General features: G+C 37.1%; 1 protein-coding gene across 2 annotated transcripts in view; it reads left to right on the top strand.

Moving 5' to 3' along the window:
* The window catches only part of LOC139799275 (BMP/retinoic acid-inducible neural-specific protein 3), a 191464-nt gene that overhangs the window by 141160 nt on the left and 23411 nt on the right, over positions 1–26893 (top strand). For both annotated transcript variants that reach the window (XM_071751096.1, XM_071751097.1), the window contains exon 7: positions 14738–14960. In XM_071751096.1, the coding sequence (XP_071607197.1) occupies positions 14738–14960 (223 nt within the window). The remainder of the gene's footprint in view (positions 1–14737; positions 14961–26893) is intronic.

Below are 26893 nucleotides of genomic sequence, written 5' to 3'. Positions count from 1 at the left end.
CAAACTTTTGTTCTCCAAATGTGGGAGTTGGATTTCCAATCACTTCTCTATGTCTTCTAGAGATTTTTCAGAAGGTAAATTTCAAGTATCACAGAAAGTGTAAGTGGTAAAAATATAGCTAAAATAAATTGATATTTACACAATATTTGCTAAAGCTGTTTTTCCTTGTGCATCCATCCTCCATCACTGCTCTGATTACAAAGTAGTAGCTGAAGTTAATTGCAGTTGCAAGCTGTTTCTTCCTAAATCCCTGGATTCACTGGATTTAGACTTCGTCTAATGCATTTCATCATTTCCTAATAACTCCAGGATGTCTTTCTATTGAGCATTGGTTAGCCTTTACATGTACTGACTTAATCTGAAAAAATCCACAATTTTGAAAAGGTTTGCCTAAAATTAGATATGAATTACCAGTTAATGTATAGCACTACAGAGAAAGTTACCAGTTACCAGTTCTTGCCTGTGTGCATCATAACATTGCCTTGAGACTTCAGAATCCTCTTTCTGCAGTTCAATTATATTTTTTTAATTTTTTAAAAAATTATTGAATTAATGATGTTTCCAAAATCCCTTGTATAAAAGAACGAGATTTAAAGGGTTGAAGAAAGCAGGTTCTAATAGAGGAAATGATAAGCTTATTACTGAATTAAATACCAATAATATTGTGGAGGAAGTTCAGGCTTTCCATTCTTTTTTTTTTGGGGGGGGTAGCATTTGTATCTAATATAATTACTTTTATCTAAAATCCACAGAATGCAATAGACAAGATCATCTCTACCATTCCATAATTTCAGTGAGATTTAGTGAATTATCCATTAAATAGTGTCATGAATTTATATCACCATCTTCAAAAATGTAAAATGCCATAGTAATGGACACCCACAACATTTTGATAAAACACTTTCAGAACTGTATCTCTTCTCCCTCTTTTCATATTTTTCTTGATGAAATATGAACATACTTCAATTTTAAAACAAGAAAGGCTCCTTTTTGGAAAAAATGAAGAATTAGTGTTCTCTTCCTGTTGAAGTTAATCTAGACCTCAACCAATTGAAATTTATATGCAAACTTCCCCAGTATTTTTACTATTGAATACTAATAAAAGAATATATTTCCAGTTGCTTTGCATTTTGGCATTGGTGGTGGTCTTGCTGTACAGACATCTATGTTTTTGGAGTCACAAACTTCTCAAATGATTGACCTACCATTTCTGGTCACATATATTTATAAAATAGCCCTATATTTTAACTCTAAGCTTCAAAACAGTTCTACTGTTTCTTGGGAAGGATGAAGATCCTTATTCTCACAGTGAATGTGGTCTCCAATACCCAGGCTAGAAACCGTGGTACAAAAATATAAAATCAAGTCTGGAATCACAGTTTGAACTGACATGGAAGTACAGATGTTCAGGGGAGAATTCTTTACACCCTCTGCTAGCCTTTTGAATTTGTTACAGATGGGCAGCATTGCCTTTATGATTATTGGCTGTAAAGAAGTTGTAAAATAGGAATACTAAGACTGTTTCAAAGTCAGAGAGTGGTTCTGACAGTCACACTCTCAGATGACAGTCACACAGTCAATCAGTATTTACATCCACAGCGAGCAATCATACTTGATCTCAGAATGTACATAAATCTCTATTTCTCTGGGAATAGAATTTTACAGTAGTTATTCTTGCACATAGGGACTCCTACATGCTGAGCACATAGTAACAAATCTGTTGAGTTTTTTTCTTTCAGGCAATTTGAGTAACAATTAAAAAATAGATGCAGCCAGAGTAATAAGACATTTAATTTGCTAAAAAACACCTATGCTTGAATAAAGCAGATAAAAAAACAGTCAGTTAAACAAAATTTCAGGTTAAATCTTTAACTTAGATTTAAACAGATTAAATTTAAAGTTAAAAGTAAAAATAAATTAAATAATGTAAATAAATTTAAATAGATTGTCCAGTGCTGAAGACGGAAGTCTTCGATGTCTGGTTGACAGAATGCGTTATGATAAGACCCAGTGAGAAATCCAAATCTTCAAGATCAAATGTGAACCACAGCATAAAGACACAGGAAACCTGGGGGAAGAAGTTTGCATCATCAGATAAGTACTAGCTTTTTCATCATTCCATATACACTTTTGTCAGCTGAAGTTCTGGAGTCATCCTAATTTTTAATTATATCAATATTGCCCAGCAGTGCATTGAGGGATACAACCAGTGTCCCTCCTGTGGTTCATTGTTTTTCCTCCTCTCCATCAGACAAGCTTTTTAAAAGGTTCTTGTGATTATAGTGTGTCAGGATCTTTCTGATGGATGGCTCCAAAAAAGCTACAGCAAGTCTGAATTTAGTGTGTGATGTTTAGCCTTAACAGTCCCTCTGTTTAATCAGAAAAATAGAATATAACTTTGCCATCCAAATAAGTCACAGATTTTTGCTATTTCCCTGGCACAAATTCTTCCTAAAAAGTAATTTAGCAAAACTGGGCACTATGGAATTCCTCCTTATTGCCCCTTACTATCTTCTAATCAGAGTCTCTAATGGGCAGGTAAAAAGGTAAATTTTTCCATCTGCCAAGCATGCAGGTTGACTATATTGTATAGACATCAACTGAGGTTCTGGCCTTCTCCCTTTTTATCAGTAGTAAGGACAACCCTAAGATCTAAACAATACCTTCAGTAAGCCTTTGGAAAATACAATTAGGTTGCTTAAAATTTTTTCAGACTGCCATTTAATTACTAGGTAGACATATCTTGGTGTTTGTAGAGCTCCCTATGATCCTTCAAGTACAGGGGAAAAAAAAAAAAAAAGAGAGATATCTGTATTCTAAGACAGACATTTAAAAACATGGTTCATATACCAAATGTCTCATTTCAACCTGTTCCTTATTACTTAAAGTGAGTAAAAGGGCATAAAGTGACTGTAGGTTTAATTTGGAAATGTCAGTTTAAACATAGATGTTGCTGTATGTACACTCTGATTGGAAGAAACTTCTTGCAATTACGAGGGGAGAAAAGTGTGCAGACTGACTTTCAAACTCTGTGCTAAGTCTGAAATAACATCTCAAGATGACTAAATTTGATTTGGCATCACAGACAGACAGTGAGTCCAACACTATCATTTGCAGTGAAGGCAGTTTCCACTAGAAGTTCTCCCTTACCAGTCCTCTATGTTTTTCAATTCAAATGAATGTAGCATAAGCCTAAAAGTGAAATCTGGAATGAAAGCTACAGAGTTCTTCTATTTACAAACACAACAAATTTCACTGTGCTCTGTGATAAGCTTTTTTTTCATCAAATCAGAAGAATGAGGGCATGAAGCAATCAAACAGCCCCTGGAAATCAGTTGTACTGGGCACAGACAAGGGGTGATGGCACGGGTCACTCAGGTGGCACAGCCTCTCTCTCTGTTGACCACACCAAACCAATTGTGATGCAAAATGAGTCTCATTTGAAATCTTAATTGAAAGACTTCTTGTAAAAGTGTGAACGGACTCACTGGCAGTTGAAGGTGCTTTTTAATCACTGAGAATAAAGACTTCAATCAATATGGTTCAAACTATTTGCCCCTGAGCAGTAGAGCGTTGTTTTTCTTTAAAACAGTGCTTACAGCTTCAGGCTCAAGGCCAAGAAAACTTAGCCCCCTGAGTTCTTAATATAATTATTGTTTTCTCTATTATCTTGCAAGGGTGTTAATTTGCCTCTCAGTAATTAACTTCCCTATGTGGTTGTCAGGAAGTTTAATCAATAGCATGAGCAGATACACCAAGCTGTCATTCCTTCTGTGACCAATAATCCCCTCCCACCTCTCCTACCCCTGTGGAGGTGTCACTCTTTTAATAAAATGAACAGGTGGGATGCACATAATTTCTTCAGAGAGTCAAGGGCTAAATTGTTCATCTCCTCCATAAATGAAGGTACAGCCACTCAGGTCCTGTCAATATAATTGCCCCCATTTCAAAACTAAAAGCATTATATGACTCCTGCTAAAGCAGCACCTGGCAAATCAACTTCAAGTTTTACATGGTGCTGCATTCTCAGGCATTTTGAACATTGTGGTGACATTGTAATAAGAGGAGGAGCAGAAGGCTTAATTTAATAGAATTCTACTTATGTCCACCATGTACGGGACATAATGTAATTCCCTTCAAAGCTAGTGACAAAAAACCTCATTCTTGGTGGAATTCCAGTCTGCCTTGGCAGGTTTGGACCTTCTTTATTAAGAGAGATGTCACTTTGTGGTCTCTCTTTTCTTCCAGGGCAGTGTTGTCTGTTCTGATTCATAGCTTCTTAAATCTTTTCTTGTAACAGCTTAACACCAATTATTTACTTCAATGTGTTTTCCAAGAACACTTTTCAGTTTCATTCATTCTCCTCCCCGGACTATCCTTGTGTGACAAATTAGATGTTTATTTACCCTACCCAGTTTTCAAACTGCCCAAGTTACCAACAACAAAGGTAACTTCTGGGGTGAGAGAGGTTATTGCCAGATCCATGTATAAGAATTCTGTCTTATGCATATGTGCATTTATAGTGCTATAGGAAGGTAATAGCTGGCACTAGACAGAAATTGGAACATCCATGCTGCCAGAACACTTGTAAACAGGACTGAAGCGATTTTCTGGTTTACATAGAAATCCAGAAATAACACAGATAATTTTTTGAGACATTTTTCTTGAAAGTTTACAATGAATTCCAAGGGAAATCTATTGAAGGGTAGTGATATGAACATTTTTTAAAGAATAATGAACCAAAATCACACCTACAAGACTGTCAGAATGAAGGGAATGCCCTTTAAATGTTGGGATTTAGATACAGCTGTTGGAGTCTGTTCTTTTTATTTATGTGAACTTGCTGTCAAGGTCATATTTAGATTGAGTATATAAAAAATTTTTTTTTATTATAGGAAATGTGAGTGCTTTAGCTTGCACCAGGTCTAGGTAAGGTTATTATCCCTTTCCTTGCTAAAACTTCAGAACTAATCCATGATACTCTACCTTTACCACTAATTTTGACTCTGCCTTTTGTTTTTTCTTAATCTCAGCAAAAGGAGATTCCCAAGACTTGTGAGGGGAGTATCTATGATTTCCTATTCCTGAAATAGGTTGATAGTATTTGCATTAGTTATATAAATAAAACATACATATATATGTATACACACATATACGTGTAAACATTGGTTGGGAGGAGCTACCCCTGCAGCATTCTTCATTTTGAGAAGCCAACAGAAAAAGCAGCAATTCTTCCCCACTGCAAGAATATTAAAATTTTGTTTCTGCCAAGGCAGTCTGGACCAGTTCAAACAGCCTGTCCAGTAATAAACTCAGTGCTTCTCTTCTCCTGGGTATGCAGTCCAGATCTTCCAAAGCACACATTTTGCCTTCCTTCTCTTTGTCCTTCAGAAAGTTTAAGGGGAAATGCATTTGCTTTGGAGAAGTAAATGTTTTAATTACAGGGAGAGCTGCATGATTTAGCCTAGATGGGAGGGACAATGAAAATTCAGTTTTACTGCCTTTTCAGAGAAGAAATAGTGTTGTTTCAAGCTGCAGTCTTTTGCATCCTTGAATTGGATTATTTTCAAATATATATTTCTTGGAACACATATATATTTCTTTGACAAATTAAGTAATGCATCATGAACAAGTAAAATTCATTTCAACATAAGAACAAATATATGTACAATTTAGTACTTTGTTTTCTGCAGAGTCTTGAATCATGGTGGGATATTTAAGTAGAGCATCTATCTTTTAAAAATCTCTTTAATAATATCTACAGAATATTAAGGCAGCACTTTGTTGAACAGCAACCATATCCAACCATTTGAAACATAGATCCTAATTCTCTCAGACTACGAGTTTTGTGCTTTGAGGTTTCAATTTACAGCTGTCACTGATATTTGACTTGTTGTCGTATTTATTGCCCTGATTACAATTAAAAGCACTATAATGAGAAAGAATGGTAATACCATTGTCACATTATTAGAGGAAGTTCATTTTTCACCTACAATACTGTTATGTAAAAAGTGTGATAAACTCTTGGGGATTATGAGATCTTTTCTACCAGAATTCTTGTTTCTCACATTAATTGCAGCTACCATGGAGCACTCCATAGAGGATGGACTCACCTGGAGCCATAAACAAATTTATTTTAATTACTATTAGTAATACATGACAACAATTAAATTTGGGGTCTATTGTGCTAGCTGCCCTATAAAGGTATAGAGCAGAATTTGCGATATAAACAGAAAAGACAGTCAAAGAGGAGCAAAGATAAAGATTTATCTACAGAATATTAAAAAATATTGAGGTATCTCTGGTTAAAAAAACCGAGAAATAATCTTTCAATAATTGCAAAAATGGTTTTTGACAGAATATAACAAAGCATTTTGAGTTTCACATTGAAATGTGTCATTTTGTCATTTCTTACTTTATAGCATTTATGTTATGATAAAAGTTGATATAAGACCATAAAATTTATGTTGTGTTTAGGTGAAATATTTTGACTCATTTAAAACAAAGTAAAATATGAAAATCTGATAATTTTCTTTGTAGATTATTTTTAGAAAATTAGAAGCATTTGGAGAATTTTAGAAAATTTTGAAACATCTGGGTTGCATTCTGATTTCAGAATTCTGAAAAATCTTTCCCAAGATGGATATTCTGTTCTCTGTGCAGTTCTACTTGAGAGCCTTCTTTATTGTGAAATTAGTAACTCCAGCTGCTTTCCTTAGCTTCTGCAGGAAATTAATTGGTAGTTGCCTTTCTACCTTCTAACCTATAACAAAAATTAGCCTGTATTTGCATTAAATAGTAGGTTTACTTACAGCATTAGCAGAGAAGGTCGGCACTGAAATGGGCACAGAGAGCAGGCAAAATGCCAGAGCAGGGCTGGATCTCTTGCTTTGCTGCTTTGTGTCATCTTTTCTGTGAGTAAACAGATTCTTGGAGTTACTAGAGATACTCATTTTTTGGTGAAGGTTTTGATCTGAGTATTTTCTGTTGGCTCTGATTGTTGCTTATTTTCCTTATACAATACTGCCTGCTTATTTTGGATAGTAGGATGGATTGTGCCAAAGGAAGGCTGGATCTTTATAAAACCAGGTGTAGACTAATGATTTGCATAGTCAGGATATTTTGAAAAAAAACAAACCAAACCTCACACCCCAACTGAACTAAAACTGCAGTTGAAATTGCTCATTTAATGTAAAGTTTCAAGTTCCTGAGTAGTTTTTTTTCCTCTGACAGGCAGGAAGTTTCAGACTTGAGGTAAGGAGAAACTTTTTCTCCATGAGGGCAGCTGAGTCTCAGTTACCCACACAGGTTGGGCTGTGTACATCCACAATAGTTTCCAAGACACAACTGGACCAAAGTAACCTGGTCCTATATCAGAGATAACCTATGACTGAGGTCACATCAGGCATGAATCAACCTCTGATTTTATCATTATAGTTTAAGTAGGAAGATGGCTTCCCAAAGTAGCAGTATCCAGTGTTTTATAAAAAGTATTTATCATCTGCAGGTAATTCTCTAATGAATTTTAGAAAGACAAAAGCTGAAATACAATGTACAGCATGAATTCCCTTCAGCTAATTTTGAATTCTTATCAAGTGCTCTCATTTGGACTTGCACGTCCTTACTTCCACACCCTTATTTGTTCAAGACAAGTCAATTTTTGTCAATTTGCCTTTGATTTTGTTTGCCTTGCCACATTTTGTTTGAGCCAAAGCAGAACAGTTTTTATAGGAGGCATTATACACTCTAGACTGTGATGGCAGATTTCTAATACCTTAAAGAGCTTGATAGAAAAAGAGAATGATTGTACAGGTGCATAGATTTGAAGTGTCACAAATACTGTCAGTTTAACTAATGAAAATACACCGCTTTATTCACTACAAAGTTTGTAAAATATTTTTTTCATTGTAACTCTTAGCTAAATAAGGGAGAAAAATATTTCATTAAAGCATCATTTAGAGAAACGACTAAACAGCCCATTTCAAATGCTGCCTAATGGTAGATTTTGACATGATAATATGATGTAAAAAGTGGTTTCTCCTAGAGACATTTTTTTCTGAGCTTCATTAAATGGAAAAACTGCTACAGTCCAAATTCATTTTAGAAAATACATAGACTGTATATAAGCCTATTGTCAATAGCATGTTTTGGTCATAAATCATTCCTAAACAGGTCAGGCAAACTGCTTTTTCAGTCATTGTCAGGCTGCTTTTGCTCAGAAAATATCATTACTTTTTGCACATTTGGATATTGGTAAAAAAATAAAATTAGGCTTAGGTAGTCTATGTAATCCACAATTAGATATGGTTACATAGTTACTGAAACATTATGTTGTAATTTTCAGTACTAAAGGTTTTGATGTCATAATATTAAATTATTGCATTTTAGGTAAAGGTGCTTGTCAGAATATAACATTAAACTAAATGACAGAATAAAACTTGATGGAAGGTTAGAACTCCAGAAACAGTAATTTCTAGAGACTGAGAGAAGATGGCTGAAATTTCTTTTAGCTATATTGTGAAATAATTTCTTTCTTAACAATCACCAAATGCAGCTTATTTTCAGACTGTGTTTTACTCTAATAAACTGCATGTAAATTTCCCCCTCACTTAATTTCTTCACATGTCCAGTGACTCAGGAATTTTAATCTTCCATCAAGTACATTACTGAGACCTGCCTTGAATCCAGTTGTGGTTTAAAGAAGATATTGATTTATCCTTCTGATCAGGTTACCCTGACTGCATAATCTGAGATTATTTTCTGTATTTGCACAGAATGTGTTTGGAGCTGAGGAGAAATCACAGAGTAGAAATAATCTGTTACATTGGTTGTGAGAAGAGTGGCTAATATTTACTGGGACCGGTGTTGTTCAATATCTTCATCAACAACTTGGATGAGGGTATAGAATGTACCCTCAGCAAGTTTACTGATGACACTAAGCTGGGAGGAGTGGCTGACACACCAGAAGGCTGTGCTGCCATTCAGAGAGACTTAGACAGGCTGGAGAGTTGGGCAGGGAGAAACATGATGAAATTCAACAAGGGGAAGTGTAGAGTTTTGCATTTGGGGAAGAACAACACGATGTCCCAGTATAGGTTGGGGGCTGACCTGCTGGAGAGCAGTGTAAGTGAAAGAGACCTGGGGGTCCTGATAGACAAGAGGATGCCCATGAGCCAGCAATGTGCCCTTGTGGCCAAGAAGGCCAATGGCATCCTGGGGTGCATTAGAAAGGGTGTGGTTAGTAGGTCGAGAGAGGTTCTCCTCCCCCTCTATTCTGCATTGGTGAGGCCGCACCTGGAGTATTGTGTCCAGTTCTGGGCCCCTCAGTTCAAGAAGGACAGGGAAGTGCTTGAAAGAGTCCAGCGCAGAGCTACTGAGATGATTAAGGGAGTGGAGCATCTCCCTTATGAGGAAAGGCTGAGGGAGCTGGGTCTCTTTAGTTTGGAGAAAAGGAGACTGAGAGGTGACCTCATCAATGTTTTCAAATATGTAAGGGGTGAGTGTCAGGGAGATGGAGTTAGGCTTTTCTCAGTGGTGACCAGTGATAGGACAAGAGGTAATGGATGTAAATTGGAGCATAGGAGGTTCAAGTTGAATATCCGGAAAATTTTTTTTACTGTAAGGGTGACGGAGCCCTGGAACAGGCTGCCCAGGGGGGTTGTGGAGTCTCCTTCACTGGAGACATTCAAAACCCACCTGGACACGTTCCTAGGCGATGTACTCTAGGTGGCCCTGCTCTGGCAGGGGGGGTTGGACTAGATGATCTTTCGAGGTCCCTTCCAACCCCTATGATTCTATGATTCTATGATTCTATGATTCTATGATTCTATGATAATATATTTAGAAAAAATTTTAGGAATGAATCTGTGAAAGCTCAGTCATGGAGCAGCTCTCTTTAATCTAAAGAAAATAGGAGAAAAAATGCAGTGATATTATGTGGCAACTTAATATTGCCAGCTTCACAATGTACAGTCAGATGTTAATTTGGTACTGTTATCAACCTGGTGTTAGGAATTACCAGATTTATGTATTAAGAATTAGATCTTGTGACTTCCAAGATGATTCCAATGATTCTCCAAAAGGGATCTGAGGAAACAAGCTAACACAAGACATTTTGATACCCTGGAAATATTCCAAAAAAACATCCAGACTCAGCTGAAATGAAAACAGAAATGTGCCTTGGTCTTGCAGCTGGAATAGTCTTGTACAGGTCTTGTAAACCAAAATATCAGGGTTATGCAAAATATTTGTAGCAAATGAACCAGGTGTCCTGTTCTCTTCCAACAAGAGCAGGTACCTTTTTTCCTTGTAGCAGAGCATTGTAAAATCCTTTGATGTGATTTACTGCATTTTTCTGGTCTTTGCCAGCTTTGTATGCAGAATGCTAATGAGTGTATTCAGCATTGAGCCCTGCTCTAATATGGAATAACTCTGAGAATTCAAGTTACAAGCTAAGTAGATCTAGGTGTTTCCTACAGCCTAAATATGTCTGATATTCATCTGATTTCAGCAATAATGTTTTCTCCCACTGTGATATTTTTCATTTATTCTTTGCTGCTGAAATAATCTATGCCATTTCAATATCTAGACAAAGTTAATGCAAGTAAGATTTACCTTGCAGAAAGGGAGAAGTGGAAACCAGACATGAGCAGCTATAAAATCAAAGTTAAATAACCTTGTTTGATCAACCACTGTATGTAATGTTTTACATTTCCCCCCAGTCTTTGCAATTAACTAATAATATAAAAATGTTATTGCATGTCCAACCCATGCAAAAATAAATGAGAGAATGCTGCAATCATATCATACATATTATCAAGTACCATGTTTTTAAAGTATCAATTTCCATGGCTCCCAGCCCTACAATACTGGCTGTTAATCCTCAGGAATGGTTGGTACATGTTGATTAAAGTTTAATCATCTCTCAGTGATAGGAGTTCGTGTTGTAGTTTCACAGATCATGAAATGTTTCTCTTTAAGATATGAGCACATTATCTTTTCCCCTCTCTCTCCCCCCCCCCTTTTTTTTTTTGTTTGTTTGTTTGTTTGTTTGTTTTGGTTTTTTTGTTTTGTTTTTAGGAGGCACTATGTAACCATGTTCATTTTATCTGTCTCCTTTTTACCTGCAATGTGGTGCTCATTAGCATGATCATAGAGAGCAGAAGGATAGTAAAAGGTGCTGTTTATTACAGGAAGAAAAGGAAGCAATTTCTCATTGGAAATGTTTTTGCATTGGAAGTTAGAGTGTACACCCTCCTTATCACTCCTAAACACTGCATCCAACTAGTTGTGAGCTTATTGCCAGTGTGCAAAAGACAGCATATTTACAATGTTCCTCAAAAAAGTTATGAAAACAATATGAAAACTGAAAAGGTATATTCTTAATATATCCTCTCCTGAAGGATTTGGGTTTATTTTTGGCTTCATGAAACTGAGCTTAAGTAAATATACCAATGTCTCAGAAGAACAGAAGGGAAATGAGAAGTTAGCAATTAAAACAGGTCGCCAGGAATGGGGCTTTTAGATCTGATCCTCCCTAGGTGTATTAGTACACTCCTCTGAAATCAGTAGACCTTGGCCAATTTATACAAACTGCAAATCTTTGCTGTGCAAAAGGACATATTTTTAACAGTTTGGTTAACCTTATTTCCTTTTTTTTGGCCTTTAGACAATGCAGATTTAACCCTCTTGTAGCGCACCTTTGTGAGCCTTGAATTGAGGGAAGGACTGGGAAGCATAGTGAGAGGAGACTAAGGTGTTATTCCACTTGAAAAGGGAAAACAGGGAATTTGTTTTCCCACAACCAGACTCAAATTGATGCTCATCTGGTCATATAGAATTAACCAAACCCCCTATTAATTCCAGTTCAGTTACAAATGAAGGAATAGATACTTACTCTTTTTGGACAGAGGATAAGAATCAACTTATTCGACGAAATTAGGGAAGGAAAAAAAGAGAAAGGATAATAGTTTCTGAATACTTGACAAAATAGATAGTTCCTTTTGTAAGTTGTACTCAGGGACTTTGGATGAGCAGCAGTGTTATCCTCAAGGACAGAACAGTGCACAACTAATACTCAAAGAGAAAGGCATGAGAAGAATATGAGTAACACATTGCCAAGGACCTCCCAAATGAACTATTAAAACCACTTTATTAAATATAGAATAATCATCTGTGCACCTTGCTTTTCATCTTTCACCTTCCAGAAGACCTTTCAATGCCTTTTGTCTTCTGATAAATCTCAATCCATCACAGCAAGTACTACTCCGAAATATAGCTGTTCCATTACATCATAGCCACATGTCCCTCAGGATGTGGACAAAAGTCACTCTAGCTCATCTAGAAAAGAACTTTCTTCTCTGCCAATAAAAAGGAAAATTATTTTTTTCCTGTTTTTAAAAAATGAAAATGCTTAAAAAAAAAAAAAAGCTAAACTAATGCTAAAACCAAAAGACTTACAATCAGTGATGGAAATGTAGTATTCCATGTGAACAGAAATCTTCCCCTGGCAACCTTCTCCCACAAGCAACCTAAAGTAGCAATGTTAAATATTGTGATTAACTCCAGTTTTCACTTGGATGCTACTTCAGTCAGTTGGATCATTGCACCTACAGCCTAGTGCAGCCTACCCAAAAGGAGCATCTGGCAGGGTGAAAGCCAAAATGTGGTGTAAGTGAGTTCATTGCAGAAAGAGGCTGAAAGAAAAAATAGACTCTGAAAGAATAGCAGCAGGCAGGAGAGCAGCCAGGAAAATATCATAGAATGTTTTAGGTTGGAAGAGCCCTCCAGGGTCATCCTGTCCAACCAATGACCACCACCATAAGCTATTAAACTATTAAACCATGTCCTTAAGCACCATGTTCAAATGCCTTTTAAATACCTCCAGGGGTGGTGACTCCACCACTGTCCTGGGCCATGCTAGTGCGTGACAACACAGTGAAAAAATGTTTCCTACACATTTTGCCTAGACCTCCCATGGCACAGCTTCCATCCATTCCCTCTGGTCCTGTCACAGTCACTAAGGAGCAGAGGCTGTTTCCCTCCTCACTCCAACCTCCCTTGAGGCAGTCGAAGAGAGCTCTAAGGTCTCCTCTCGGCCTCTTCTTCTCCAGACTAAACACCCCCAATCCCTCAGCCTCTCCTCACAGGACTTGTGCTCCAGACCCTCAATAATCTTCGTTGCCCTTCTCTGGACACTCTCCAGACTTCTCTGTCCCTTCTATAGTGAGGTGCCCAGAACTGAACACAGGACTCAAGATGCAGCCTCACCAGAGCTGAGTACAGAGGGATGATCACTCCCTATTCCTGCTGGCCACAGTGTTCCCAATACAAGCCAGGATGCCATTGGCCTTCTTGGCCACCTGCACACACTGCTGACTCATATTTAATTGATGCTCAACCAATACCCCCAGGTCTCTTTCAAACTTACAGCTCTCTAACCACACTTCCCCAAGTCTGTAGCTTACCATGAGGTTGTTATGACCCAGGTGCTGTTTACTTATTTATAGAAACTCTTTCTATTATCTTTAATGATACTGACCAGATTTAATTCAAACTGAGCTTTGGACTCTCTAATTTTCTCCCTCCATATCTTTGCAGCAACTTTGTAATCTTCCTGAGTTGCCTGCCCTTCCTTCCATAGATGATAGGCTTTCCTTTTTTTCCTGAGTTCTGCCCAAATCTCCTTGTTCAGCCAGGATAGTCTTGTACCATGCTGGTTCATTTTAAGATGCACAGGTACAGTTTGTTCCTGTGCCTTAAGGATTTCCCTCTTGAGGATTGTCCAGACTTCCTGAACACCTTTGTCCTTGAGGACTATATCCCAGGGGGTACCACCAAGCAATCTCCTAATGTATACAGAAAAAAGAAAGAAAAAGGATAAACTTGTGCAGGCAAGTGTGCTACTTGTTTTCTCTTTAATGGGAGTTCCTTTATATTCAAAACTTCTAAATCAACTTGTAAATTGTCCTACTTAAGAAAATAGACTTACTGATTAATAAAACTCTGTTAATGAGAGTTTTATATCATAAGAGTTATGTATCTTATATGGCCTGTACTACCAGAGCAAATCACAAAGCATAGGATGTTCACAGTAACAGTGATCATATGATTTATAAACTCCTTTTTACCATCTTAGAGGTGGGGACGTGAGTCAAAATGAAATTATGGGAGACATTTTTGAAGTGTCAAAGTACCGTAAAATGCTTTGAATGGCTCCATTTCAAACCTAAAAGCTTTTGAAAAGTCTGAATTTTAATGACTTATGTCAGGTGAAATAACATGTCTAAAAGAGAGTTGTCCTGTAAAATCACTTGCATTTCCTACATACTGGAATGTTCTCCTTTTAAGACAGGTTCCTATCTTCTCCAAATGAGTCATTATACATTGCTCTTTAAATATGTATTGACTTTCAGATCTGAGATTTGAAGGTAAGAATGACAATTCTTATTTAATCTTTGTATTCTCCAGGTTAAGAAATAATAACAGTGCTTGTTCTTCCTTTTAGCATCAATTTCATAAATATATAAATATTGACTTCTGCTGACTGTATTCTAATATCATCACGAAAAAGATAATTACTTTCTTACTTTGGAAGAGTTAACATATTCCATTCTAAAATGCCAAAAGTTCAAGTTTAAAAAAAATCTAAAGTTCAAGGACTACCAAATCAGAAGTAATTTTTTTCTGCAACAATAGCCGTAACTACATAATTAAAGCCTAATTTACTTTTTTCCAGATGAATTCAAACTATTCATGAAAAGGCTGCCCATGAATTATTTCCTGAACACATCTACTGTAATGCACTTGTGGACAATGGATTCTAATTTTCAACGTCGCTATGAGCAACTAGAAACCAGCATGAAGCAACTCTTCCTCAAGGCACAGAAAACTGTTCACAAGCTCTTTGGCCTTAGTAAGAGATGCCATAAACAGCCACTCATCCGCATGCCAAGGCAGAGGTAAGAAAGCCTATAAAAACCTGAGAAACTCTGCTGTCCTGACAGTAAAACCTCCTTTAGGGGCATAGATGTGGGAATGAGTAGAGCAGATGGTATAGGTGCAATATACAATCTTGATATTTATAATATTTGAACAATCCCAGCTTTCAGTATTGCCCCATTGATGTTTTCCTAAATACAATGGAAAATAGCAAAATAAAACCTGATTTGTACACGACTGTGTATTATGTGAGGCAACGAAAAAATAATGTGAGCCTACAGATTCATCCCATTTGGTCTACCTGTTTTGCAGAACCATATTTTCAGTGGAAAGTGGCCAAGTGCAACAATACCAGATAATTATATACTGAATACTGGATGCCTATTCTCAAGCAAGCGCAGCTATTTTAAGAACTTTCCAGGTCGTTATATAGTATATACTACATACTATTGATTTCTTGTCTCATTTGTCAGATAAGAAATAGATTTGAAAGGATGCCTAAGGAAAGAAAACAGAGGTGTTTTAGTCCTTCCTAGAAACAGAGAGATCCTGAAAACTATGTTAACATAAAGTGGTTATACTTGGTTGCTGATCAAAAACTGCTTTATTAATATTAGTGGAATGACACTAGAGTAATTCTGAAATGAATGAGCATTTAAAGACTTTATTCTTCTGAACGTAAGTATCATGAGCCTGGTCCAGGCTCATGCACACTTAGCATGTATCTCTGTAGATTTTAAAGAAATCTAATTTACATTCAGTGTTCTAGAACTGTCAGGAACACCTTAGTCTCCCCTGCTTTCTGGTCTCTTTTCACTCTAGGGCTCCATCAATTCCTCTTTGCCTTTTGGTGGCACTTAGATAATACTTTCACTTGTTCTTTCAGGAGACGTAACCTCTGGCTCCCATGCTCCCATTTTTCTATGTATTGTGCTTTCCTTTGTGATCTGTTAGCTGGAAAAAAAAAATTTTTTTCCACTAAGGGGATCATTTCATAATTAGAAAACATTCTACTAAGACAGGCTGTATAGTCACTGCAGCCCTTTGACATCAGCTGCTGTGTTTCTTGGGCATGACCTGATTGAGCATTTTGCCAAAGAAATGTTTCAAACAGAAAGATTTCAGCAGAAACCCACTGAATTTTTAAAATACAAAGAATAGAATCTGATTTTGTGTGTGTGTGTGTCTCAAAATCTTAAGTCTTTCAAATTATTCAGTAGCTTTAGGCAATCTTTGGTTACCCGTGGTAATGGCCATGATAGTACTGTGTCCAGTTCTGGGCCCCTCAGTTCAGGAAGGATGTCGAGGTCCTGGAGCAGGTCCAAAAGAGGGCAACTGGGCTGGTGAAGGGACTCGAGCACAGAACCTATGAGGAGAGGCTGAGGGAGCTGGGGCTGTTCAGCCTGGAGAAGAGGAGGCTCAGGGGAGACCTCATCACTCTCTACAACTCCCTGAAAGGAGGTTGGAGCCAGGGGGGGGGTTGGTCTCCTTTCCCAGGCAACTCTCAGCAAGACAAGAGGGCACGGTCTCAAGTTGTGCCAGGGGAGGTTTAGATTGGACATTAGAAAGAATTTCTTTACTGAGAGGGTGATCAGACATTGGAATGGGCTGCTCAGGGAAGTAGTGGATTCTCTGTCCCTGTCGATATTTAAAAAGAGACTGGATGTGGCACTCAGTGCCATGGGCTGGGAACTGCAGCGGTAGTGGATCTCTGAGGTCCCTTCCAACCCAGCCAGTTCTATGATTCTATGATAGAATACAGATTAGCTGAGTTATAAAGGGAATGATCAGTTAAATTGTTCCTCTTGTTGTATAAAGCTGTTTTGGTTTTTTTTTTCAAATGCAGAACTTGTGAGATCATGGTATAAATATTCATAACAAAAACTTACTAGCAATAAGTTTTTCTGTTTAGCTGGGAGTTGTACTAAACTTACACAACAGTTTGATTTTGCAGAGCATCTCTTACACGGGGATATCATAACTTACTTTTAGGATAATTGTGTGCCATTTTAGTGCCTGCCCTAAAAAGTTTTCCAGTCACTACAGAGGGAGATTGGATATATGGTGACATAATGATGATCAATAGATGGCTCAAAGATCAGTGCTAAAGGCAGGTTTGGGAATACTTAGACAGTGGGATGCATTTGCTAAAAGAAACCATTTTCAAAGGCTGGATTCCATCTGACTATCTGGGAAAATTGCCTTCTGACATCAAAGCTTTTATAGTTGATAAGAAGAGCTTTAAACTGAGAAGTGAGGGGAAAAGGTCAAAAGAAACTGGTTTAATTTCCCAACCTGGTTAAAAAAAAAACAAACCCAGATAGACCAAGAAACAGGAATGGATAAAGGAATATCAGTGGTAAAAGGGTGGATAGTGAGGAGAAAGAAAACAGAGATATTGATAGAATAGTATTCAGGTACTTCTCACAGGGCAAATATACCTAATTCAGACAAGGTACTGAATTTTTAGACCCATAACTGCTAATATGTAAGCATGCAAATGAACAGTGGGTGATAGGATAGAGAGTGAATAACTAAGTGATGCAATGGAGAAATGTGAATAACTGCTGAGGCTGTACAAAAGAGACATTTCAGGAGAAAATTAGTGGAATACAAAAAACAAAACCAAATACTAAGACTTCTTGTATTTAAGGGAAGGCAAAAATAAAAGCAAAAATCACAGCTTCATGTGCCAGTCATTTTCTAGGTTCCAAAAAACCAAGAAGAAATTGGAACAAAATATAATTGTTAGTAAAGGCTATCCAAACAACTTCAGATTAGCATGTGGCTTCTGCTATTGATAGTAAAGGCTGAATTTTTTATGGAAACTAGACAGCTAATAATGATATAAATATTATTTAAAATTGTATTTTATGGGTACTTGTCTTTTCAGACACAGATTAAAGAGCCAGTGCTTCAGTTTTTAAAAATGATCATGATGCTGGCAGGGAGTAAAACCAAAGTAACTGTGCTAATGTTTAGTTTTACATTGTATTTTTCAAGTCAATAGAGGATATATAAAAAGGAATTTTTAAAATATATGTCAAAAGTGAAAGCTGGTTTTCTCTCTCATGAAACTGGGAGGTATGTCCTAAAATTTTAATGTAATTCATCAAAACTTTCTATGAGACCAAGTTTTCTAGGGATTTATCTACGTAGCATGCCAGAAATTGTTTTGTCACACTTGAAGGAGCTCCTATAGATGGTCAAGGTTATAACTCATGGCTGAAAATACATCTCTTCTTTCTAGCCTCAAAATATTGTTACTGACCGTGAAACAAATTGTTGCTTTATTGTTTTTAAATGGGATTCAATTAATCAGATACAGAGAATTGCTTACAACTTTTTCCTGAAGAATCTTGCCACTTAATCATAAGATGAAGTTATATTTCCATTTTATTATATATTTATATTTAATTAAATTATATTTAATTTTCTAATCCTTGAACCAAAATACCACTGCACTTCTAACATAATTGTTCACAGTAGAAAAGAGTCAATTAACTTGCAAGTTAAAGAAACTACATACTTATATCTCCTTTTCAAACAGAGTTTATATTCTTCAGCCAGATTAACACATAAAGAGTTTTCTTTCAGTCTGCACTAGTGAGCAGAACAATGTCTTATTTACTGCAGTGCTTTGGTATATTCTGGGGATGGGAACAGGATTACTATTTTTATTTTACTCTGTTCCTCGCGAATCTTTTCAAGTTCCAGATGTTCTTCCAAGATTTTAAGCTTGCTTTGATTAAAATGAAACAGACCATTGCTCCTAGTCCTGAAAGTCAAATCATGCCAAGATACATCAAATCTCCTTAGATTTCCATCATAGACCAAATTTAGTAGTGCTATGGTATAAACCATTAAAAAATTCACCTGGAATAATCAATACACTTTGTGTAATCAGTGAAGTATTTACTGGTTGTTTGAGTTCAAAGAAAAATACCAACTGAAAAGTCAAAACCAAAAATAATAGAAATTGCTACGTAAATATTCTATATTGTACATAGAGATGGACTAAGAAAGAGAAAAAAAGTGTGTGAAAAATGCACTCTGAAGAATAAACTTGATTTTCTGTGGAATACTACTAAATGATGCCTCAGTGTTTTTGAGGCTCTGCTACTTCAGAAAGCTCAAGTGATTATTACCTCATTGCATTGACTCATCAGTCCTAAACTTGCACTCTCACACCCTCATTCATTGTGTTTGCTTGGCCAGCATCCACCACATGCAGGAATTGTTATTCCACTAGATGGCCAGCTCTTGCTGCAGTTTTTATTCAGGCCAGTTGTTGAAAAGCTGCTGTGGCACAATGCATTTTGCTTTGCAAGATTCAGGAGGTGTTGTAAGAAGCATATAGGAGGCTTGTTGAAAGAGTGTTAGAAACATGATATATTTTGCTTTGTAGGAATCAAGATGTGGTGTAGAACCATGTTTATCCACAGCTCACCATATTTTGCTTTGTAGCAATCTAGATGTGGAGTAAAGCCATATGTTTACCCATAGCTCATCATGTTTATTTCTGTATTAGGATCATGAGGTGTAGGGAAGAGTTTTTCATCTTCATAATCAGTTTGCATATGGGATCTGTGGTCGAGTAGATCTATTCTGAGAAAAGGACTGACACAGTCATTTAGTGCAAGCTCTTGATTCCAGCAGCATCTTGGTCAAAAGAGGTGGGAAAGTGCTGCAGTGTTACAGGCAGTGAAGGGAAGGCATCCTCAGAGATGAGGCTGTGTTGGGACTCGCATCTGCATTGCAAAATGACATCTGTGAGTGCTTAATCTCATATTGCCATCAGTTTCAGATTGAGGCTTCTCAATCTGCAAAGACAAAATAAGTGCAGGCAACAATTAAATAATTTTACTCTGTTGGGTTGTCCATGGCAATGGGAAGAGATCAAGCAGCAAGCAAAGTAAATGGTTTGATACATTTAGGGAGGGAAAGTTGGTTTTGCTTCTGTTTTGGTTAGCATGCCAGTAAGGTGCCTTTTCAAATGTAATGATTATATGCTGAGACACTGAAAATCACAGGAAAAAGAGACATGAACCTGTCCAAGTATTGCAACCTGACACGAACCAGAGCTGAGGGTAAGCAGGCACTTCCATCCACCCAAATTATGAAATGAGAAACCTGGAGCATAAGAGGAACAGAACCTGTGTTGGTGGAGAAGGATGATCTTTACTTTCCCAAATATTTTAAAATAAGAATGGCAGCGATTTCTTGTGATCAGATTTAATATACAAACATCACGGAAAGACACTGAAGACAGGGAAAGTGATCATTTCTTCCTTTAGAAATGCTCTTTTAGCACTTGATTTTAAATGCATACAAATACATATAGCAATATAGTACTGAGTACATTCCTTCAACTGGATAACATTAGCCAAGGAAACAATTTGGATGAAAGAGAAAAGAGAAATCAGATGCTAAAATTCATAATGAAAAAGCATCACCTGTGGCCAAGTTTAACCATCACAATTTGTGATTTAATAAAGAACTAAGCAAAAATTTCAAAAGGGGAAATCTGATATAAAAAGAACAATAAGCCATTGGGAAAATTTACATTGTCTTTGGTATAATAACAACATGGAAATCCACCACAAAACTACAACTGAAGTTTATGAGCAACTCAAGTAAACAAGAATTTTAATTTTAAAAGACCAAAGTACAACCCTTGGACACAAAACCATTTTATCTTGAATAAAATGTCAGTGTGTGAATTTTTGAAAAGACTGGATACTTAATATTACCATATAATTTACAGTGAATACCTACAGTCTAGCCATTTTTAAAAAAAATTATATATTTCTGGTAAGGCAAACTGAAGGCAAATATAGACGAAGCTACCTACCAACTTCAAAAAATATTTTAATTAACTTACAGAAATCCCTATTCCCAAAAGGAAATACATAGCAGCCTTAGGTTTAAAGCAAGTCCTTATCTCCATAAGGGATTTTTGGTTTTTTTGGTTTTTTTTTTTGAGAAACATATTCTGAAGCTAATGTAGGCTTAGGAATTCGACACCAGAGGCAGTGAGAGGCTGCATCAAACAGAAGAGTTTGGAACTCTGGTTTTCAAAACCATAATTTATTCTTGAATTTCCCACAGAATGCAGTGCAGGCAGCTCTAATAGGAGGAAGAGGCATGAATTTCAATTTTCTCATTTTCATCTTCTTTCTGAGTTTCACAGAGAAAAATATTCCCATGCCCTAGGAGCACAATACGGCCTGAATACTGTAAAAATACTTCATAGAAGTAACTTGTGTCTTCAGCCCATAAACAGAAAAAAGATTTAAGATACCTGACTTTTTTATAGTAGCTATAATATAGTCCAACAGAAAACTGGGTTCTTGAAACCTGTGTTCTTCAAAATGTTTCAAAATAAAATATACACGTACCAAAAAAAATTTAGATTAATCCCATTCCTCCAGGATGTTACAGAGGATTAGTTCCTTATATCCCAAAGTTGGTTATCAGCTGCTTTAGATTGCTTTGCTATAAATATAATTCATTCATCTGCACAAATTTACTAAGAAATAAAATCTTCCACCAAGATAGCCACAAAGTTCCATGCATTGAAGTTTCACAGTGCATCACACGGAGATTTTTCTTTTCAATATAAGGGAAAAAAACCTAATCACGCTTCACTTAGCAGACTGCTAGATGAAAACTGTGTTACAGAATGAAAGGGTAAGATAGCAAAAGTACAGCTGAATGGATAGTGCTTAATGTATACTGTATTTCTGAACAAGAAGTGCTAAATAAGCAACATTCTGTCTGATTTTATAACAACCCCTTTTAATAGAGTACAATGTATCATAGAAAAGTCTCTACAAATGCATTCCAAGAAAGAACAAAGAAAACTGTACTTAGATTGCGTATCATTCTGTGTATCAAAAAAATACCAGAAAATTATTTTATATTTTTCAATTAAGACATTGTGTGTGGGACTTAATAATGGACTTACAAATTTCAATACAAAGGAATGGCTCTCCAGTGGAAATTTTGATTTGATCTGACACATCAGGTGCACATCTGATAGTTGAATGCCAGAGAAAAGAAGGGTGATAAGATGAAAGCATCTGAGATAACATGAAGGTCAGCTTGGCAGTGGTTGCTTTCTAAACTGAATAATAAGTCTGCATCTTTTCTCAAAGGAAATAAAACGATCCACTTTGAGAAGATACCTTTAATTGGATTGGGGATTAGAGTTATTTAAAACTAATGTGACAGACATAAAAATATGATACGCAGGCCTGCAAATAATAGGTCTGATAACAATGACAACCTAAGATAAACTCTTGTGTATATGTGTGTTTTCACACATATTTTATTAGCTGTGTATACATAGGAGCAGACTGCTCTTAGCATCTGTCCTTGTAGTATGTTTTCTTTCAAGGAGATTTGGTATTCTAATGTTGCAGCACTTCCTTATGTACACACAGAAGCTGTTCTTGATCACATGCTTTCTATACATGAATTTATGAATTTTTTTCCAGCCTTCCTACAACTCTTTTTTTTTTTTTTTTTTTTTTTTTTTGACAAATAGCACCATTAGAACAAAGTAATTTAATCATATTATAAAGTGCTGTGAAACCAGTAGGTAGGTAATACTAATGCCATAGAGCAGGTGTGTGTCTGCTTCCATGCTCTGGAAATACCATATATGCACTCTGTGGAATGACATCTCTCATGCCAGTGTTTTGCTCTTTTAAAGTATGGAATACTTATGGAATACCAGTGCAACTGTACCCCAAGACTAGTGCCTTAGAAACAACATTTTACCTTTTTGCACATGATGCAAAATGTTAAAAAAAGAAAATCATCTTAGCAGGACATGAAAGGAGCTATACCAAAGTGTTATTTTATTACTATTACATATGTAATTATATTACTATAACATTGCAAGATGTATTACACCTTATTATGAGGCTTGCAATACTAAAATATGGCTACTGAATCACAAACCCTATTAGAGTACTGCTGCGCTGGCAAACAATCTATACGTTAAAAGGTCAAAACATTGGCTTAAAGGATGTGACATCATTCCATGTGTTGCCCATACATTATATAATACTGCTGAATATTCAAACACCTCAAAAGAGACATCATTCAGAAGTGCAACAGCAGAAGATTAATCAAGGAATTAATTTTGCTTAAGATGAATAACTATTTTAGTGTCTGTGTCTTGTGGGCTCTCCTCAAAGAGTAATAGGGTGGTAGGAACAGAAATGCCATATTTCTTTAGAAGACCAATTTCCTCTACGCAATCCTGTTCTGAGAAGTGGAAACGTGGGCTCAGTTTCTCCTTTTTCCTAATGAAACCTTACCTAGAGTATCCATTTTTCTGAGACCTGCTAACACGTTCCTCTACAAATTGCCTCTGTCCCTTCCACCTACCAAAATCCCAAGTTGATTCTAATCCAACTCTCCAAATTTCCTTTTTTTACCCAGAAAAAACTCTAATTCAATAGATGCCATCACTACTGGAACCTGGAAATTTGAAGAAAATAAACCACGAGCAGCTTTTATAGACATGTTATTAAAAAAGGAACAGATTAAGAAAAACTGCTGCAGAATTTTGATTATAAAGATACAGTATTCAGCACATCTAATCCCCAGTGTACATCTACAATACTGGGAGGTTTGCTTTTGGCCTTTTGGTCTTTATTGTGATCAAACTGCTGTGACCTTCCCTCAAACCAGATTTAAAGATATCTTAATCACCTATCCACATGAATCAGTTGTAGAAACAACAGCAGAGCCAACACTGTAGTGACTCACAAGGCTTGCATGCCTAGACTTGAAAATAATTACCTAACATGTGGATAGATCCTGGCACACATTTTTGAGCTTGGCAGCTTCTCTTTGCTCCTAGCCTGATGACCATCTGTCTTTGTAGTCATGACATGTGATGTGATAACCATGATCCTCTCTAGACAGCACCCCCCACCTTCAAGGATCATGGTAATGTATAGGACAAATGCAGCCAGAGGACAGGCAAGGACACAAGTGTGAGAAACTGGATTTCAGAGGACCCTGAGCTTCAGGTTATCCCTGAGACTGGGTAGTTGCAGTATGGCCCAGGTTTCCCCTATATAATAAAAGGATATTTGAACATTACTTTATCTGATCCAAAAGGATATAAAAAAATGTAAAAATATATAAAATGTACCATAAGCATATATTTATGAGTTGTTACTCAGTCTCCATCATCAGGCTTCCTCTGCAGCCGAAGCCACCAAAGTTTCTCTCTCTCTGTGCCCACCATGGTACAAGAGGATTGACAATAGGCTGACAATATCACATCTCCCTTGCTCTCTTTTGTCTGTTGTGTTTCTTTAGAGTTAACACAGACTGTCTCTCTCTATGTTTGTCACAGTGGGGCTCCAGTCTCAACTCAGCCTGGGATGAATTGCTGTAGGATAAATGATTTTCTGGCCTGTGCTATTTAGATTGAAAATGTGACTCCTCTGTTGGAAGGTGGTAATAGTGCAAAACCCAAGAAAGCTTTGACATGAGTACAGAATAAAAGAGAAGGTGATGTTGGACTTGTGGGGGGTGGGGAAATATTGCTGTGCATATCCATATTTCAGGCAAAACCTTTCATCACTCTTATGCCTCCGTTTGACAAAGAGGCCTCTGCTTGCCAGGCTATGTCTATCAGCACTATGAAAATAAGCTTTTCAAGTGCTGAATCAGAATAACTTCTCAATTAAAAAAGTAAAAGAGCCATGAGATATGCATTGACACAGAAATGGACACATACAAGAAAGTCTTACATTTCTCACCTGTGCTAAGTCATATGCAATTTACTCTGTCAGCTCTCTCAGGAGATGAGACAGGAGCTCTCCATCAAATAGCAGACTTTAACCTTCAGAGGTTTGCCTCACATCATCTTAGCTAAAGACATAAACCAGCTTTGTCTTCAGACAAATTTGAAGATGGGGTAGTTTCAGTCCTGCAGAAGGTGGGGTTTCAAGCTTTCAATTTTTAAAAATGCTTTGAAAAGTTCTGTCAGCCAGCATCTGAATTGTTCCTATTGTCTCATAGAATCAGAGAAGAGAATCATAGCTTCATTTTGGTTGGAAAAAACCTTTAAGGTCATCAAATCCAACTGTTAACCCAGAACATCCAAGTCTTCTACTAAACCACATCACTCAGCACCACATTTACACATCTTAAATATCTCCAGGGGTGGTGACACCACCACTGCCCTGGGAAGACTGTTCCAGTGCCTGACAACCCTTACCTCAGATGCTCCTGATAAGACTTGTGCTCCAGATCAGCTTCCTTACCCTTCTCTTAACATGCGCCAGCCCCTCAATGTTCTTCTCGTCATGAGGGGCCCAAAGCTGAAACCAGAATTCAAGTTGTAGCCACACCAGTGGCTACAAGGGGACAATCCCTGCCTGAGCACAAGGGGACAATCCCTGCCCTGGTCCTGCTGGCCAAAACCAGGATGCTGTTGGCCTTCTTGGCCACCTGAGGACACTACTGGCTCATATTCAGCTGCTGTTGTCCAACACCCCCAGGTCTTTTTCCTCTGGGCACTTTTCAGCACCTTTTCCCCAAGTCTGTAGGATCACATGGGGTTGTTGTGACCCAAATGTAGGATCTGAGACTTATTTATTTACACTGACACTTTATCAAACCTCATATAACTGGCCTTAGTTTTCTTCCCCAATGGCTTGTCTTTTGGTATAAGGGGACAATCTGTTCCTGAGCCTTTAAAATTTCTTTCCTTAAAGGATGTCCAGCTTTCCTGGACTACTTTGCTCTTCAGGACCACCTCCCAAGTGACTCTGTCAACCAGGGTCCTAAGTCCTCCCTCTGAAAGTCCAGGGTAGCACATTTACCCTTGTGTTTCTTTTTAGAGAAAATAAATCCTTTGGTTGCAACATACAAAATGTATCAATCTTATTGTGTTTTAACTTCTTCCAAATGACATAGTTCTAGCAACAAATTTCTTATCTGGCCAATATGTACAGATAGGATAATGAAAAAACTAACTATATACTTTGATAAGGATGTTTCATGCTATTTCATTTTCCCATTTGCAACACAGAGCAAGAAATACCTAATGTAACAGCTTCCAGGTCACTCAAAGATAGCAAATCTTTATCACTTACAGCATATTATGTATTATATAAACAAAAAATATATTATTAATTTCAAATTATTAATTCAATACTGGAATGTTATGCAAGTAGCTATATACAGCATGCAGTTGGTTTACCCCAAAGAATACCAAGTGGCAAATTCAGCATCTCTACTGACAGCAGTGGCATGATGTGATCTAGAAACTGTCTTTGCACCCTCCTCTTGGCTTTCTCCATACCTATCTTCCCAAATTTCTGAATGGATTTAACACTCCAGAGAGGTGCTGGGCAGACAGCTCAGGAGCATCCAGCCCTCTGACATGCTCCCAGGGATGGGTAGCTGGCCCAGGCTTGCACTGGCTTGCCAAGGTGTCTCAGTTTTCACTGTGAGGGCTCATAACTGGAGGGTGTGAAAGCAAGTCCATGATAAATAGTAAACTCCACTGTGGTTTCTTCCTGAGAAACTACAGCTGAGAGCATCAGCAAGGGCCAGTCGTGGTGGTGACATGTGCTGTGCGGACAGATGTCACCCAGGGAAAAGCTTTATTGTTGAGGTATTCACCTCATATGTTGTGTTGTCAGAACATTTACATTCTTGACAGATTTCTTATAAACTGAAGGTAGCTCCAGGGCTGTACTCAGAGACCCCAGCTAACACAAACCAACTCCAGTTTTCAGTCCAGTGTATATCTGGTATGTGGCAATATCTAATGCAGGATAACCTTGTTTCTGATCTGATTATACACAATGTGGATGTTTTTATGTATTCCAAGTATTTAATAAACACTAGATTAGCATCTCTTACTCTGGGTAATATTAGAGTTATAAAAACTTCAGGAGTGGTTTCT

The sequence above is a fragment of the Heliangelus exortis genome, chromosome 8 (genome assembly GCF_036169615.1).
Source record: "Heliangelus exortis chromosome 8, bHelExo1.hap1, whole genome shotgun sequence".
In the NCBI taxonomy this organism is placed as follows: domain Eukaryota; kingdom Metazoa; phylum Chordata; class Aves; order Apodiformes; family Trochilidae; genus Heliangelus; species Heliangelus exortis.
Note: the sequence above shows the minus strand (reverse complement) of the source record. Positions and strands in the feature narration are given on the sequence as shown.